General features: G+C 40.9%; 1 protein-coding gene across 2 annotated transcripts in view; it reads left to right on the top strand.

Annotated features, from left to right (window-relative positions):
* The window catches only part of SNX10 (sorting nexin 10), a 46999-nt gene that overhangs the window by 29481 nt on the left and 3602 nt on the right, over nucleotides 1-13916 (top strand). Inside the window, exons 3-5 of one of the 2 annotated variants that reach the window (XM_081800372.1) lie at nucleotides 3359-3445; nucleotides 7416-7516; nucleotides 7950-8048. In XM_081800372.1, the coding sequence (XP_081656498.1) occupies nucleotides 3359-3445; nucleotides 7416-7516; nucleotides 7950-8048 (287 nt within the window). The remainder of the gene's footprint in view (nucleotides 1-3358; nucleotides 3446-7415; nucleotides 7517-7949; nucleotides 8049-13916) is intronic. The other variant, XM_081800373.1, reaches the window with a different exon arrangement.

Genomic DNA, 13916 nt, shown 5'->3' with positions numbered 1-13916 from the left:
GAAGGTCTCAATGCTTTGAGTTTATAAGCATTTTCCTTTCTGTGTAATAATACTTTACATTCACGTAGCACTTAAACATATATATTTTTAGGGAGAGCACGGGCGAGGGGTGGGGGTGGCGGGGAGGGGCAGAGGGAGAGAGAGAGAATCTTAAGGAGGTTAAGCAGGCTCCTTGCCCAGGGAGGAGCCTGACACCGGGCTCGATCTCACCACCCTGAGATCGTGACCTGAGTGGAAATCAAGAGTCTGACGATTATCCGACTGAGCCACCCAGGTGCCCCTACATTCGCGTAGCACTTAATGAACAACTTCTCAGCATTTTCACCAATGTTTTATAATTTGATATTCCTAACGAACAGCTGAGATAGGTTGGAACAGGTATTATCCCCATTTTCCAGATGTGGAAACAGAGGCTCAATGAATAAGTTCGTAATTTAGAAAGTGGTAAACCAGCATTTACCCCTAGTCTTGTGACCATAAGTCAGAGCTCTTTCCGTGAAGCGGGACATGTTACTCAAAGCGTACATGTTCACAGTTGGGCAGTGGCAAGTAAATAGGGGGAAAAAGCCTTGATTTTTTTCAGAACTATTTGTCATTGCTACCATCATCAATGCACAGTATGTCGAGTGGCCAGGGGGTTTGTGACACTGTAGTCATTGTGGGTTTTATAGTTTTAGTTCAGAATCTTTTTTTTTTATCACAAGTTTGCGGCATGTTGACAAGTGGGTTTCCTTTTCACTCTTGTCTCATCTGTGTAAAGGTCCACTATTTCAGTAACGGGTACATGTCTTGTGCTGTTTATATAGAACATTCAGCCATTGGAAATATTTAATTTCCCTTTTGGTATATTCAAGAACTCCTGTCTCTTCAGTGGAAAAATGGAGCAGCCAGCACCCTGTGAGGGCGCATGGCTTCCATGTGACCCGATGACTAGGTGCTCTGGCCCACGGGGCGGGGAAGGGTGGCGCAGGATAACCTTGGCCGCTGTTACCAGCCTTCTGCCTTGCTCAGTGTGGGCCCCACTGACTTCTCCATTAGGCATAGTGGTGACCAGGGCCCACGCGGCTTTTAGAGGCCCGTGAAAATGTTTTAATTTCTTTTAAAATCGGAAAAATAAAATGCGCTTTGAGATCAGAGGAAAGGTTTTATTACATAACATTAATATATTCATCTTCATGTCAGTGTAGTCATAAAGTATGATTTTTAATATTTTTGTGTGTGGCAGAAAGAGCCCATGAAGGCAAAAGTACCCAGGGCCCAGGAAAGTCAGAAGGCAGCCCTGAGTGTATGTGTGGGTGGGGGATTTGGAAGGATAAACGAGGTCTACTCTGAACTCTGGTCTTCTCTTCCTAACCTATTTGCCCTTCTGTTCATTGATTCGTTGATGACCGGTTCATTCCTTCAAAGAACTCTGGGTGTGTGCAAAGTACTCTGGGGAAATGAGTTACACACACACACACACACACACACGCTGACAGGAGGCCGAGGTGGAATGTGCACAGACTAAGGCATCGTGCCTGGATTTTCTTCCAGTTTCCATCTCTGGGCGGCTTCTCTTAGACTTTAATGTGCTTTTGAGAAATAATGGCCAAACATGTTTAGAGCATCACTATATTGTTATGTTGTTTTTATTATCCATCTCTGTATGACTTTAAAAATACATAATGAAAAAATTTTAAAGTAAGACTTTGGGAAAGATTAACTCATAATCCCTGGAGACTGAGGCGGGCAGTGGGGCAGAAGTCTCAAATTCAAGAACAAAGTGCATGTGGCCTTAGAAGGTGACACTTGATAGGTGGCAGAAGGGAATGTGAACTATTTTTTTTTTTTTACTTTAAAAAAATCCTCTGAAAAATTCTCATTTTATGATCTGTGTAACAGAATGGGAGGTGCTATGTCCAGAAAACACCATAATCTCTCTTCTGTTTCTGCTCTAGAGCGTTCGTAGCCTGCCTCTCAGATGTGCCAAAACAAGGCAGTAACAAATGCCTAAAATTTCAGCTTTGATGCCCCATTTTTTAGACAAAAAGTTTAAATGTTTAAAATTAAATTCAATTAGGGGCACCTGGCTGGCTCAGTCGGTAGAGCATGCAACTCTTGATCTTGGGGCTGTGAGTTTGAGCCCCATGTTGGGTATAGTGATTATTTGAAAATAAAATCTTTAAAAAAAAATTCAGAGTGCCTGGCTGGTGCAGTGGGTAGAGCATGCAACTCTCGATCTTGGGGTATTGGGTTTGAGGCCCATGCTGAGTGTAGAGATTACTTACAAATAAAATCTTTAGGGGTGCCTGGGTGGCTCAGTTGGTTAAGTGTCTGATTCTTGATTTTGGCTCAGGTCATGATCTCAGGGTGGGGTGGGGGAAGACTGAACCCTGCGGGGGCGGAGGCTGGGCCTCTCTGTGCTCAGCAGGGAGTCTGCTTCTCCCTCCCCCTCTGTTCCTCCCTCCACACCCCCCCATGCTTGCTTTCTCTCGTGCACAGTCTCTCTCAAATAAATAAAATCTTTAAATAAAATAAAATAATTAAATTCATTTAGCAAATTTATGATCACCAAGTGAATAAATTAATACTTTAAAATTTATTATGCCAAACATGATCATTGTTTGTTGTACATGCTTTCATATTTTTAAACTAAGTTTGTTTAGTAAAGAGCACTTTTTGGAAAGTATTGTGTTTTAAACTTTATCCTGTATTTCCAATTCTTATTATCTTTAAAAAGGAACAAGATTATGTGCCATGAATTTTTTTTTAATATTGCTTTTACCTATAACAGGAGGTTATTATGAAGATGAAATGATTTACTATATGGAAAAATGTATTTTAAAAATGGAAAAGTATTGGATAAAAGGTGTTCATCTTTCTATTAATAAGTTATTGCTGCTTATTCTCATGAAGCTTGGCTGCCTACACAAAGTCGTTTTCATCTCCCATTGCTTGCTTTTCATATGACCTTCGCTACTCTCTTATATTTTGTTCTAGGGAGTGATTTAGTTTTCCTGTAGAGAGATAAAGAAAGTAAGAAATGGCTGCTTTTAAGATTTGAGAAAATCTGAACATATATTTCATGATTAGAAATGAAAACTCAGTTTTCGAGTACACTTTCTTATCCTCCTGTAACCTGTAGGACTACCGAGAAGGGCACCCAGCTTGGTTTTGCATTATTTTAAAAATTCCATTTGTGGCACAGTGCTTTTGGACTTCCTGTGGTGCCTGATTCATTAGATTTACTTCTTGTTTTTTAAAGAATTCACGACCGCAGCTCATTTCAGTTTTGCTTTGGTACCATCGCTTCCCTCTGCTCTTTCCAGCTCTGCTTGTGATTCTGAAACACATCTCTTTGTTTATGATGCCCTTACAGGAGTTTGTAAGCGTCTGGGTTCGAGATCCTCGGATTCAAAAAGAGGACTTTTGGCATTCTTATATTGACTATGAGATATGTATTCATGTAAGTATGCAGTCAATAGTCTGCATAGATCATAGTGATTTTTAGGTGGCATACATCTGATGGGACTCTCTGTTATACCTAAAATTTAAATTTGTAAAAATTTTCCTAACTCAGAGAACTGAATTTGAATGATTACAAGTAATGCCTGTATCTCAAACGAAGTGGTCAGATGGCTCCGAAAGCTGGAAAATTACTCATTTGAGTTCCTTATTGTACCTTTGCTTATATTAATATTTTAATGTTTATTGCCTTAATGTATGAATATGTGAGTACATCTGAAATTCACAGTTAAAGCGTATTTATAGCTCATTAATGGTATTTCTTTATGATCTGTTATAGCATATTTCTGGGTAATATATTGCCTGATAAATCTTAGGTTTTGAGAGGATGTAGAGCTCTCTGGAAAACTGATGTGCGGTGTTTTTATATGTAGAATAAGAAAGTAGGAAATGAGCATGTGCAATTATTTTGCCTTAGTCCAGATTCTGAGTAATTAATGTAAGTAAATAACTAGAAATGATGTACTTTATTTGGAAATAATACTTTATTATAATCTCTTGAGTTATGCTGTGTGGTGTGTGGCCTTCTGTGATCATCTTGAACGAGGGTCAGCAAACTTTTTTTGTAAAGAGCCAGGTAGTAAATGTCTTCAGGTGTCTGGGCCATACATTCTCTCTTGAAACTACTCAATTCCTCTGTTGTAGGGTGAAAAGCAGCCATACATGTACATGAATACGTGTAATTGTGTTCCAATAAAACTTTAAAACTTTATTTGCAAAGACAAGTGGCAGGCTAGATGTGGCCCACAGGTTATGGTTTATTGGCCCCTGATCAAGAAGACAGTCACTTTTCCCATCTGATTTAGTCCAGAATTCTCTTGGGAGCATAGAAATAGACTCAGATTTTATCTGAGTATATAGGTCAAATGAAGTAAAATTTAGCCACCTTTAATTTTCCATTGTAAATAGTTAAATTGGCATATTGGAACCCAAGCCTCAGCCATAAAACTTGTTTTCCCTCCTTTCTTCCCAAGTTCCCCAACTTAGAAAATAAACTAAAAACTCAGAACTGCTTTTTTTTTTCTTAAGAACTGCTTTTTTGTTGATTGTGTTGAAGGCCACTGCCAGAGTATGCCTTGTATTTTGATTTTGCTTTGGTTTTACTCATAAAGTCACACCAGCTATGCATTCTGTGTGGAAAACTATAACGTGAGTATTAAGACTAAGCATTTGAAAATGAAATGAAATTTAGTTACCTTTTTAACTTCCTCCAAAAAATGTGTGGGCTGTTATCACACTTTATGGTAGACGTGAAATTTAATTATCCTCAGGGAGTTAATGAAAGCATAGATTTTTCTCTGCTACATAAATAGCATGAGGTGAATGCAGAAATGTCTATCTCAAGCCAGAAATGATAGGTTCCACAAAAATTACTTGGCGGCGTTGTGGCATTTCTCTGAAATGCTAATAAATTGACAATGTATAAATCTTCTGGGCTTGGTAGATAGCAGAAATAAGCAAATAGATTTAGAGGAGCTTAACAAGTTAGTGATCTCAGCATAGTCTGGTCCTAACTGTCCATACCTGTTTATGATTAGGAGTGGATCGGGGGGGGGGGTTGCTACTGGAGAGCTTTCGTCAGCCTCACTCAGATGCTAGACCCATAGAGCTTTGCAGGTAGAGAAGCTGGTGGTTAACCCATTTAAACTAACCTCGAGGGGAAATGACACCAGATGCCTCTGAAATCTTACCATTTATTTGGAATTTTAAATTAGTGGACAGTATATACTCTCCTGACCTTGTCCTGTAAAGGAAGGACTTACAGATGGACCAGATGGATCTCCAGTTGACATCCATGTTATTGACATCGACAGTAATTGGGAACAGAGAAATGAAAGGGAGTTGAAATGGACTGAGTCCGTACCTGAGGTGTCAGGAGTCCCTGCAGTGGCCTGGTTCTCTCTGGGGAGGAAGCACTAAGAAGATGTCTGCCCAGGCTTGTTAGGGCATCGTTCTGGTGTAAATGGCCTGCTGTCTTAGTCCCCGAGGGTCACGTTAGGGTGAGGCCCTGGTGTGCTTTGAAATCCACACACAGAATGTTATTGCACCACAAACTCCATCTGGTGCTTTTTGCTGCCATATTGTCAAAGGTGCTGGGGTTTAGACCAACAGCTACTTTGGAGGCAGATGTCTTAACCTCTCTGCCTCCTGAGGTTTTCTGAACTTTATCAAGCTCAGGAGTAGCAGGAACTGTGCCACGCGTTTCAGGGGAACAGTTTTAAGAACTCGGGCACAAAATCACTTACATTTGCCAAGGAAAACCACTACTGGGTGCTTATTAAGTGGCAGAATAATAACAATTTTGAAAGAATATAAATCTTGAGGGCAAACAGTTTTCTCATTTGGCAGTGTAAAGGTTATAAAATAGAATTTTGAAATAGAGAGAATAGAGATCTCCTTACAAAGCCAATAGACAAATTTTTGCCAGTCTTGTTTACACAAAGGAGAAAGGAGAAACACCATATTTACCAGTCTTGGGTTTACCTGAAGGAGAATCATTGCTGTTTTGCTTAGGATGGGGACTCCATCGTAGGTGGCTTTTTCGAAGTCTGCCTTAAGGTAGCTGGAAGGAAACCAGCATCTCCTATCTAATAATAATATTAATAGAAAAAATTTGCCAGGTACTTATGAAATAGGTATGTACACCTTCATCCCCATTTTACCGTTCAGCAAACTGGAGTTTGAGTGACCCGCTCTATGGCAGATCCGGGGCTGGCATGTGGTTCCCCACACAGATGCTTGGCCCTCTGCACCACATGCCTCACTCTACCTTGCACACCCAGTAGAGAAGGAGGATGCTGTTCTCTTGTTTAAAAGTGATTTCAGGACGCCCCAGTGACCCTCTGCACCTGGAGGTCGCAGGTTGAAGAGCTCCCCAGCGTCTAGACAGACAGTCCAGCCCCAACTTCCCCCTGGGCGGTGTGGGCCCCCGCATGGGGGCGGGTACGGATGCTGTGGTGCACACAACCTCTCCTCCACATGGTGGGTCCCCAGCCCCCACTCCACGCCCCCCCCCCGCCCGGGACATCCTGATCACAGCCTCAAACAACCAAGATTACACAGTGGAGAATCGCATCCGGATGGGCATGTCTGCCTTGATCCTGATGGTTCTTGGGGTGTTGCTGCTTCCGGCTCGGCAGAGTCAGAGAAGACCCCCCCTCAAGATGCAGACAGGAGATAAACGTAAGAGAGAGAAGACCCACCATTCAGTGAGTTAGAACATGGGAAGTAAAACTGGTGATACCAATAGGTTCTGGAAGAAAATCTGGGCGTAAGATGGGGAAACAGTCTGATGAGAATGTTCAGCGTATAAACATGGTTTGGGTGCAGGAAAATGTCTGGGTTGATGCTGTAGCAGCTCTTTTGCAGTTGAACTGTGGTAATTTCCCTCCCCCCTCCCCCCCAAAAAAGTGATTTCAGGATGCCTCGTGATTTGTGTGAGCTGTACTGACAGCCATATCAAGGATATGACGGCTCCTTGTGGTGTCAGATCAAGGGCTGTAAGAAGGGGTCTCTAATTCCCAAAGGCTTCTGCAGCTACACGGATGGATGGATGGTGTTCAAATGGAAGGGATAACCCTGAGTTTTTATTGGTCATTTAGACTTCAGGATTTGTTTAATTTTTATGATTCATCTTTGAAAGCAGCACTAACAGGTGAGCAAGGGGCTACCTCAGGACTTGCCTTGCCCCAGGACAACACTGCTCATTGATGTCATCCCAGCTGCCTTCAGGGATGTTCTATTGATGGGTTTTGTGCAAGATGGGAGTCTAGCATAAATGCAGATGTATTTTTGGTTTTAAAAAATCCTATTAAAAATGCATATGGGTACATATAGTGAGTTAGAGATGTAAGAAAAAACAATTTTTTTTCCCTTAAGTGAGGCTTAAATGTTTCTTTTTCTTTAAACAGACCAATAGCATGTGTTTTACCATGAAAACATCCTGTGTGCGAAGAAGATACAGAGAATTTGTGTGGCTGAGGCAGAGACTCCAAAGTAATGCATTGCTGGTGTAAGTGATTTAAATAAGTGATATGGAGGAGACTTTATTATTACATTCAACATTTTAAAATTTGTTGTGCATTAAGATATATAATATATGAAGGATTTTGTAGGCTTTCTTCTTGATTGCAATATATAGCTTTAGTTGGTTTTGTGGCTACTGCATCTGAATTCAAAATTTACCACTTGAATTTCCCCAACTCGATGAGTATTGACCATGAAAGGCCTCAAAAATGTTTAAAAATGGGTTTTTCTTTAAGTTAATGAATTTTCTCATGCCCTTATTATATAACTATAATATATGTACCACATAATACACATACAACTATGTGATAGTTACACGATAACTCTCACACATAATTTGCTTTCACTTTGAGGGATTTCTGTCACTAAACCACCTTGATTTGATGGTTAAAAAAAATTTTTCTTTTCTTTCTCATAAGACAACTGCCAGAACTTCCATCTAAAAACCTGTTTTTCAACATGAATAATCGCCAGCATGTAGATCAGCGTCGTCAGGGTTTGGAAGATTTCCTGAGAAAGTAAGTGCACAGAAACTCTTGTGGCCAGACAGGAGTTGTGAGCAAAGTGCTTTGCAAGAGTCGAGTGTGCTATAATTATGTGGGGGAGAAGATCACCATTCTGAAGTGCTGATGATGATAATCTTGGAGGTGCTGTGCTCAGGAGTTCATTTCCTATATAAGAGCGCCATCTTGTGGCTCACGCCATATGGTGCACATCCGGGACCACATCTTCTAGAAGGAAAACAATGAGCTAATTGAGTCAGATAATAAATCTGCGCACAGTCCCTGGAGCTGTAAAGCAGAGCCAAATTACCTGGGAGTTTAGCTGACAAAAGTAAAGTTTGCCGGGAGGCAAATGTGCTTTATTAAAAAGGTACTTCTTAAAAACTGTCCTTATTTACAACATTTAGGACTGACAGACCAAAATCAGCTCCACGATGGGCTGCTAGTGAATACTTTTCTGGGCTCTTCTAAAGAAAGAGTTTAACTGTACTCTTTGGAGGGCATGTTTGTTTATGAGGGAGTAGTTATTGGTGTTTGAATAGTCTGGGTTATTAACTTGGTGATGGCAGGTACTGCAATTAAAGTGACTTGAATTTGCACTACTGTAATTTCTTTTTTTTCCACTCTGGAATGCTAGAATACCCATCCCATGAAACAGCACATTGTTTGCGCTCAGACGCTGAGGCCAGACTTCCTGGGTTCAAATTTTGGCTCTGCTACTTATTGGCTGGGGGCTTGGGCAAGTCTTGTACGTCCTCTGTGCTTGCGTTTTACCGTCCATAAAATGGGGTTAATAATGGTATGTACTTTGTAAAGTTGTTGAGAGGATTAAGTGAGTTAATGAAGGTAAAGCACTCATTTCAGTCTGGCATGTAATGTGTGGTCTTGGCCATTATTATTTTAATCCACTTAGACATGAAATAGCTTTGAGCTAATTTTTCTAACTTCCTATTTTATAGATTAGGAAATAGGCTGAGTCATAGGGGACTACTAGTTAGTGGCAGGGCCCGGTTTCCTAAGCTCCTTTTCTTTTTCTATTGACTTCAGGATCTGAAGTAATCTCCCTTGGAGTTCACTACGTGGGACCTTAGAGCTAGCCTGAAATAATATACTGCCTTCTCCCCATATGGCTCACTCATAAAGGGTTTGGATATTAAGTATGCACATGAATATTAATATTTATTTCCATTAGGTTGATATAGTGTCTTTCCTTGGAAGGGGTCATGGAGACATCCAGAAACATCCGAGATTATAAATTGAGGGAGGGCCAGAAAGGAAAAAAGGCAGAGGAATAAAAATGGCAAGAGACCAGAAGCACCCATTATGTGAGCCAAGGCCTCAGGGACCGTTTCAGTGGTATTCTTTTGGATCTCACAGGCGTGACAGAACAAAGGCCTGGTCAAGTTTTTTCTGCCCATTCCCTTTGGAGACAGCTCTGATTTTAATTGTTGTCTCTCCGAGACCCAGGTGGCTGATGGCGTCTCCCTTAAGATGTGGCCCATGAGTCCAAGTTTGCTGAGCGGCCTGTCAGTGCAGATGAGGCTCGGGGAAGCCACGGACTGGCCGTTGGCAGTGAGGCCTGGATGGGGACAGCCAAATCCTGCAGTCCCTGTCAGCCCCGGGAAGCTGCTTTTCTTCTGTAGAGAAGTCTCTTTATTGGAGGTCGAAGGACAGCACGTGTCTCTGTATTTATATCCGGAGTTCAGCATGCGGCGTGTGTTTTTGACCAGGAATCACGTCACTGTTTTGAAAACGACCTTTCCTTCCACAGTTGATCTCCCAAGTTAGTGACTGAATGAGGTCGCTCGGCTGCAGGGCAGGCAGGCTGGTGCTCGGTTATTTCTGCATACTGTGCCATTTGGCTGCTTGCTGATTGCATTTGATGCGGACATCCTAGCGGAAGGGATCGGGGATCAGAAGCTTGAGGAGCTAGGCTCCGGGTCTCCCAGGAATCACAGCTCCTAAGTTTTTCCTGGCTATCTGACCTTGGAAAAGTCCTTTAATTCTTGTGTGTCTCAGTTTGCTATAAAGAGTGCAGTCATGTAACACAGGTACTGCTTGACCTTGTTGGTTGTGTCGTTAAGATGACGCATTGGAAAGGACTCTGAAAACCTATTTGTTAAGTGTCTACTCGGGGCCAGGCTGGGTCCTGGGGAAACAGGACCGCACACAATGGACACAAATCCTTATCCTCTTGAAGCTTCCATTCTAGTGGGAAAGTACTGTATCCATATCAGGGGATAGCTAAGTTTGTTAAAATTGGACCTGGAAAGGGACGCCTGGGTGGCTCAGTTGGTGAAGCGTCTGCCTTCGGCTCAGGTCATAATCCCGGGGTCCTGGGATCGAGTCCCGCATCGGGCTCCCTGCTCCGCGGGGAGCCTGCTTCTCCCTCTGCCTCTGTCTCTCTCTCTGTCTCTCATGAATAAATAAATAAAATCTTAAAAAAAAAAATTGGACCTGGATGATCACCCGGAAGTCCACTCATGGAGCAGACACCGAGTTCCCTTGTATTTTCATTTGTCCCACTATAGTATGTGAACATTAGTCTCCAAGCTGATGGGTTTCACAGTAAAGATGACAGCTGGTGCCTCCACATGGTTTGAACCTGAAGGAAGCAAGGAGTCTATCCACCACACGGTTGGATTCAAGCCTGACCTAAATGGCCCCTTAGGATCCTCCTCACCCTCCATTCTGTGCCCCTCACATTCTGGTGCATGGCACTCCTGTTCTTTGCCCAGTTTGTGTAGAAGTAGCAACCTCGAAGGTCTTTGCCCCTGGGATCCCCTCAGCCCAAGCCCACTTGGGGAAGCTGGACTCGGCATTGCAGCTCGGCCTGGCTCGGTGCTGGGTCCTGATCCCAGCGTGACATCCCCTGAGGCCCCACTGGCTGCTTGTTAAGGAAGGTCACTATCAATAGCCTGCACTTTGTTTTTTTGTAGAGCACTTTTAGGAACTTGAGACAGAAGACACCCCAGCATTAAAATGTGAAATATGCTTGTGCTGTAGATTTTTAGCATGTATTTTTAAAATCTGGTGTTTTATGGAGGTTTTGAAGTTTTGAACTGAGAACACTATATATGTTCAAACCCTTTAAAACCAAAATGCTGCTGTTTCTGCACATATGTGTGTTTATAAGTATAAACTTAGAAGTTTAGAATTTTTTTTTTTTCACCTTGAGGTGAAATTATCCATCTTTAATAACAAAGTACATATCCAGGCCATGTCTATATAAAGGAACTGAGAAGTTATTTCTCTAAGTGCCAAATAATAGGTTATACCATGTATTAAACACTTGCTCTGTGTTTAGCTTTTTACATGTTTTATCTCCATTCCTACAGTATTATTAGGAATTGGGTATCATCTTGATTTTATACACAAGGAAATTATAGGAAAGGTGGAGGCATCATATTAATTCCCGGAACTGGCAAGTTTATAATTACTAGAACTCTTAAAGCTAGCTAAATTTGGTCAGTATGATTGTGACATTTTTCAAACGTATTCATTTTCTCTCCATCTTGGCTATAATCGCCCTTTTGGATTTTTCCACCCCCGGCTAATTATATAGATTGTAAGTCACTTCTACTAATAGTTATGGAAAAAGAAAGTTACGGACTAAAATAATAAACTGTTGGTAAGTCACCAACTATAAACATGGCAGTCCTACTAATTTATGTTTGATTCATACCGCGAATGGGAGCCAGCTTTTCCTTCTTTACTGAATTCATCCCGTTAATATAACTAAATGTACCTTACAGTGTAGACTTTTATATTACAGTTTTGTATTTCTTAAAAATTTAAGGAATATTATAGTTTTTTACAAAAGGATGCCATGGAAACACTAGTTTTACGCACACACTCACACACACACACACACACACACACTTTTTTATAAGTCTTTGTGTTCAATAGAGGGCACCATAGCACAGATCATGAATGTCTTCAGTGAAGATTTGTAGGTCTTCTTATTTCTTTTTTTTCTCATGGTAAGAGGTAAACAGGCTGAATTAATTTTTTTTCCCTACATCCCACTGCTAACCTTCCACACTCTGTACACATGTGTATATATCATTATATTGGGTTCAGTAGACAGGGCATCCTTAGTTAGGATTAAGTGGTTTTGCATAGCTCTATATTGTTCCCAACTGAACCAGTATATAATACACCTAATAAAATCATGTTGAGGAAAACCAGATTTTCAACTGTGTCCAATACAAGGGAAAAACAGGATTTGCTTTGGTTAGTTTAAAGTTGTTTTTGGGGAAAGGAATAACTTTTGGCTCATGTTGTAAATATCTTTTCAGACATTTCTTTAAAATTCTAGAGGCTGTTTTTTGCTCCTTTTATAAAGGCTTGAAAATTATATACATTTATTTTTATGGAGCCTTATAAAGATGACATTTTATTGACCATTTTACAAAGTACTCTTTATATCAAGCTTGAAGTTGATTTTCTGCTATTTGATTTGTTTGTGGAAAATGTGGCACAAATATGACTAAGGTAAAAATAGGATTTAATATTATGATGATGGCAGTCACAACATTCTCTGAAATACAGTAAACCAGATACTCCTTAAAACGAACTAGCTATGCTCAGCGAACCAGGTGGGAAAATACTTCCAAAATTTGGTATTTTTAATTGTGAGATGAAATACCTGAGAGTAAAAATCATGAATATGTTAAAAAGTTATTTTGCTTATTTAAAAACCCATCCCCATGGAGCACGGTAGCATAAATTTAGCCTGCCAGTCAGAGGGCCTTCCAGTAACCAAAACCGTGCCTAGCAGGGGCACTGTTTTTTGAACTCCAGGCCCGTGTGGTCGGATGTCGCCTCCCCCCCCTCCCCCCCCCATGGCCACATCCTCCCACTTCAGAATTGTGAGCTGGGTATGTGCGGGCTGGGCTCCCTCTCACTTTTCATGGGCATGTCCTCCAGATGGCAGTAGTAAGCAGAAAAGAAAACACTGGAAATAATGAGTCTAATGTACAGTAAAATTGGAAATTGAATTATAGCTCAAGAAAAAGGACAGTAGCCTTGAGGTCCCGATCAACCTGGACTCTGATCACTTTTGTTTGCTGTACCCATGTGTTAGGTTACTAGCAAGTTAATAACCGCGCGTGAGCAGTTCAAGGCTCAGTAGAATTGCTTTAGACATGAAATAAAGCTAAAATGAATTTGTGTCCAATATCATTGGCATTAGTGCTCATTACTTTTGTGGTGTAATGCCTCGAACCATCTAAAATCAATTTTAAAGATTACTTATTATTTTATAAAGAAAATAAAACACATTTCCAACAGAAATAAAACAGTGAGCGTAATCCTATGAGCAGTTACTTGTTCGTGGCCGGCAGGAAAACCACTGACAGGACACAGGAAACTCTGTGCAAACTTCACGGCAAATGCGAGTTAATATTAATGGGTTGTTGCCCTATAAATCTTCTCTTGATTTGAAGTATTTAAAACAAGAGTGGTAAACATTTGTAAATGTAGAAAATAAATCTCAAAGAGTAGTAAAAGGGATTTACTACTTTACTACTTGTACTTGGTAAATTAATCTTTATCATGTGATATGGTCATCTTCTGGGAGAAGCCGGGGCAGAGGATGGGGAGGGAGGGGAAGTACTTAGCTGCTTTGCTGGAGATTTTGCCCTTTTAAAAGGCACAAAGGTTTAACCTTTCCTTTTAGTAGGCCAGTAAAAATATTTTCCCAAGCTACATTTGGGAAGCCTGTTGAAGCTAGATTTTGGTTGTGATGCTATACATGTGTAGACTTTTGCCTTGAAGAAATAACTCTTTTATTTTGGAGAAAAGGAAATCTTCTAATGACCTTGGATTTTAAGTAAATTGACATGATTGGCCAAAAAAGATTTACTTTTCTAGTTATTT

Source organism: Leptonychotes weddellii, chromosome 12, assembly GCF_054177405.1.
Source record: "Leptonychotes weddellii isolate Sample4059 chromosome 12, ASM5417740v2, whole genome shotgun sequence".
NCBI classification, from domain to species: domain Eukaryota; kingdom Metazoa; phylum Chordata; class Mammalia; order Carnivora; family Phocidae; genus Leptonychotes; species Leptonychotes weddellii.
This window is presented reverse-complemented; position numbering and strand designations above follow the sequence as displayed.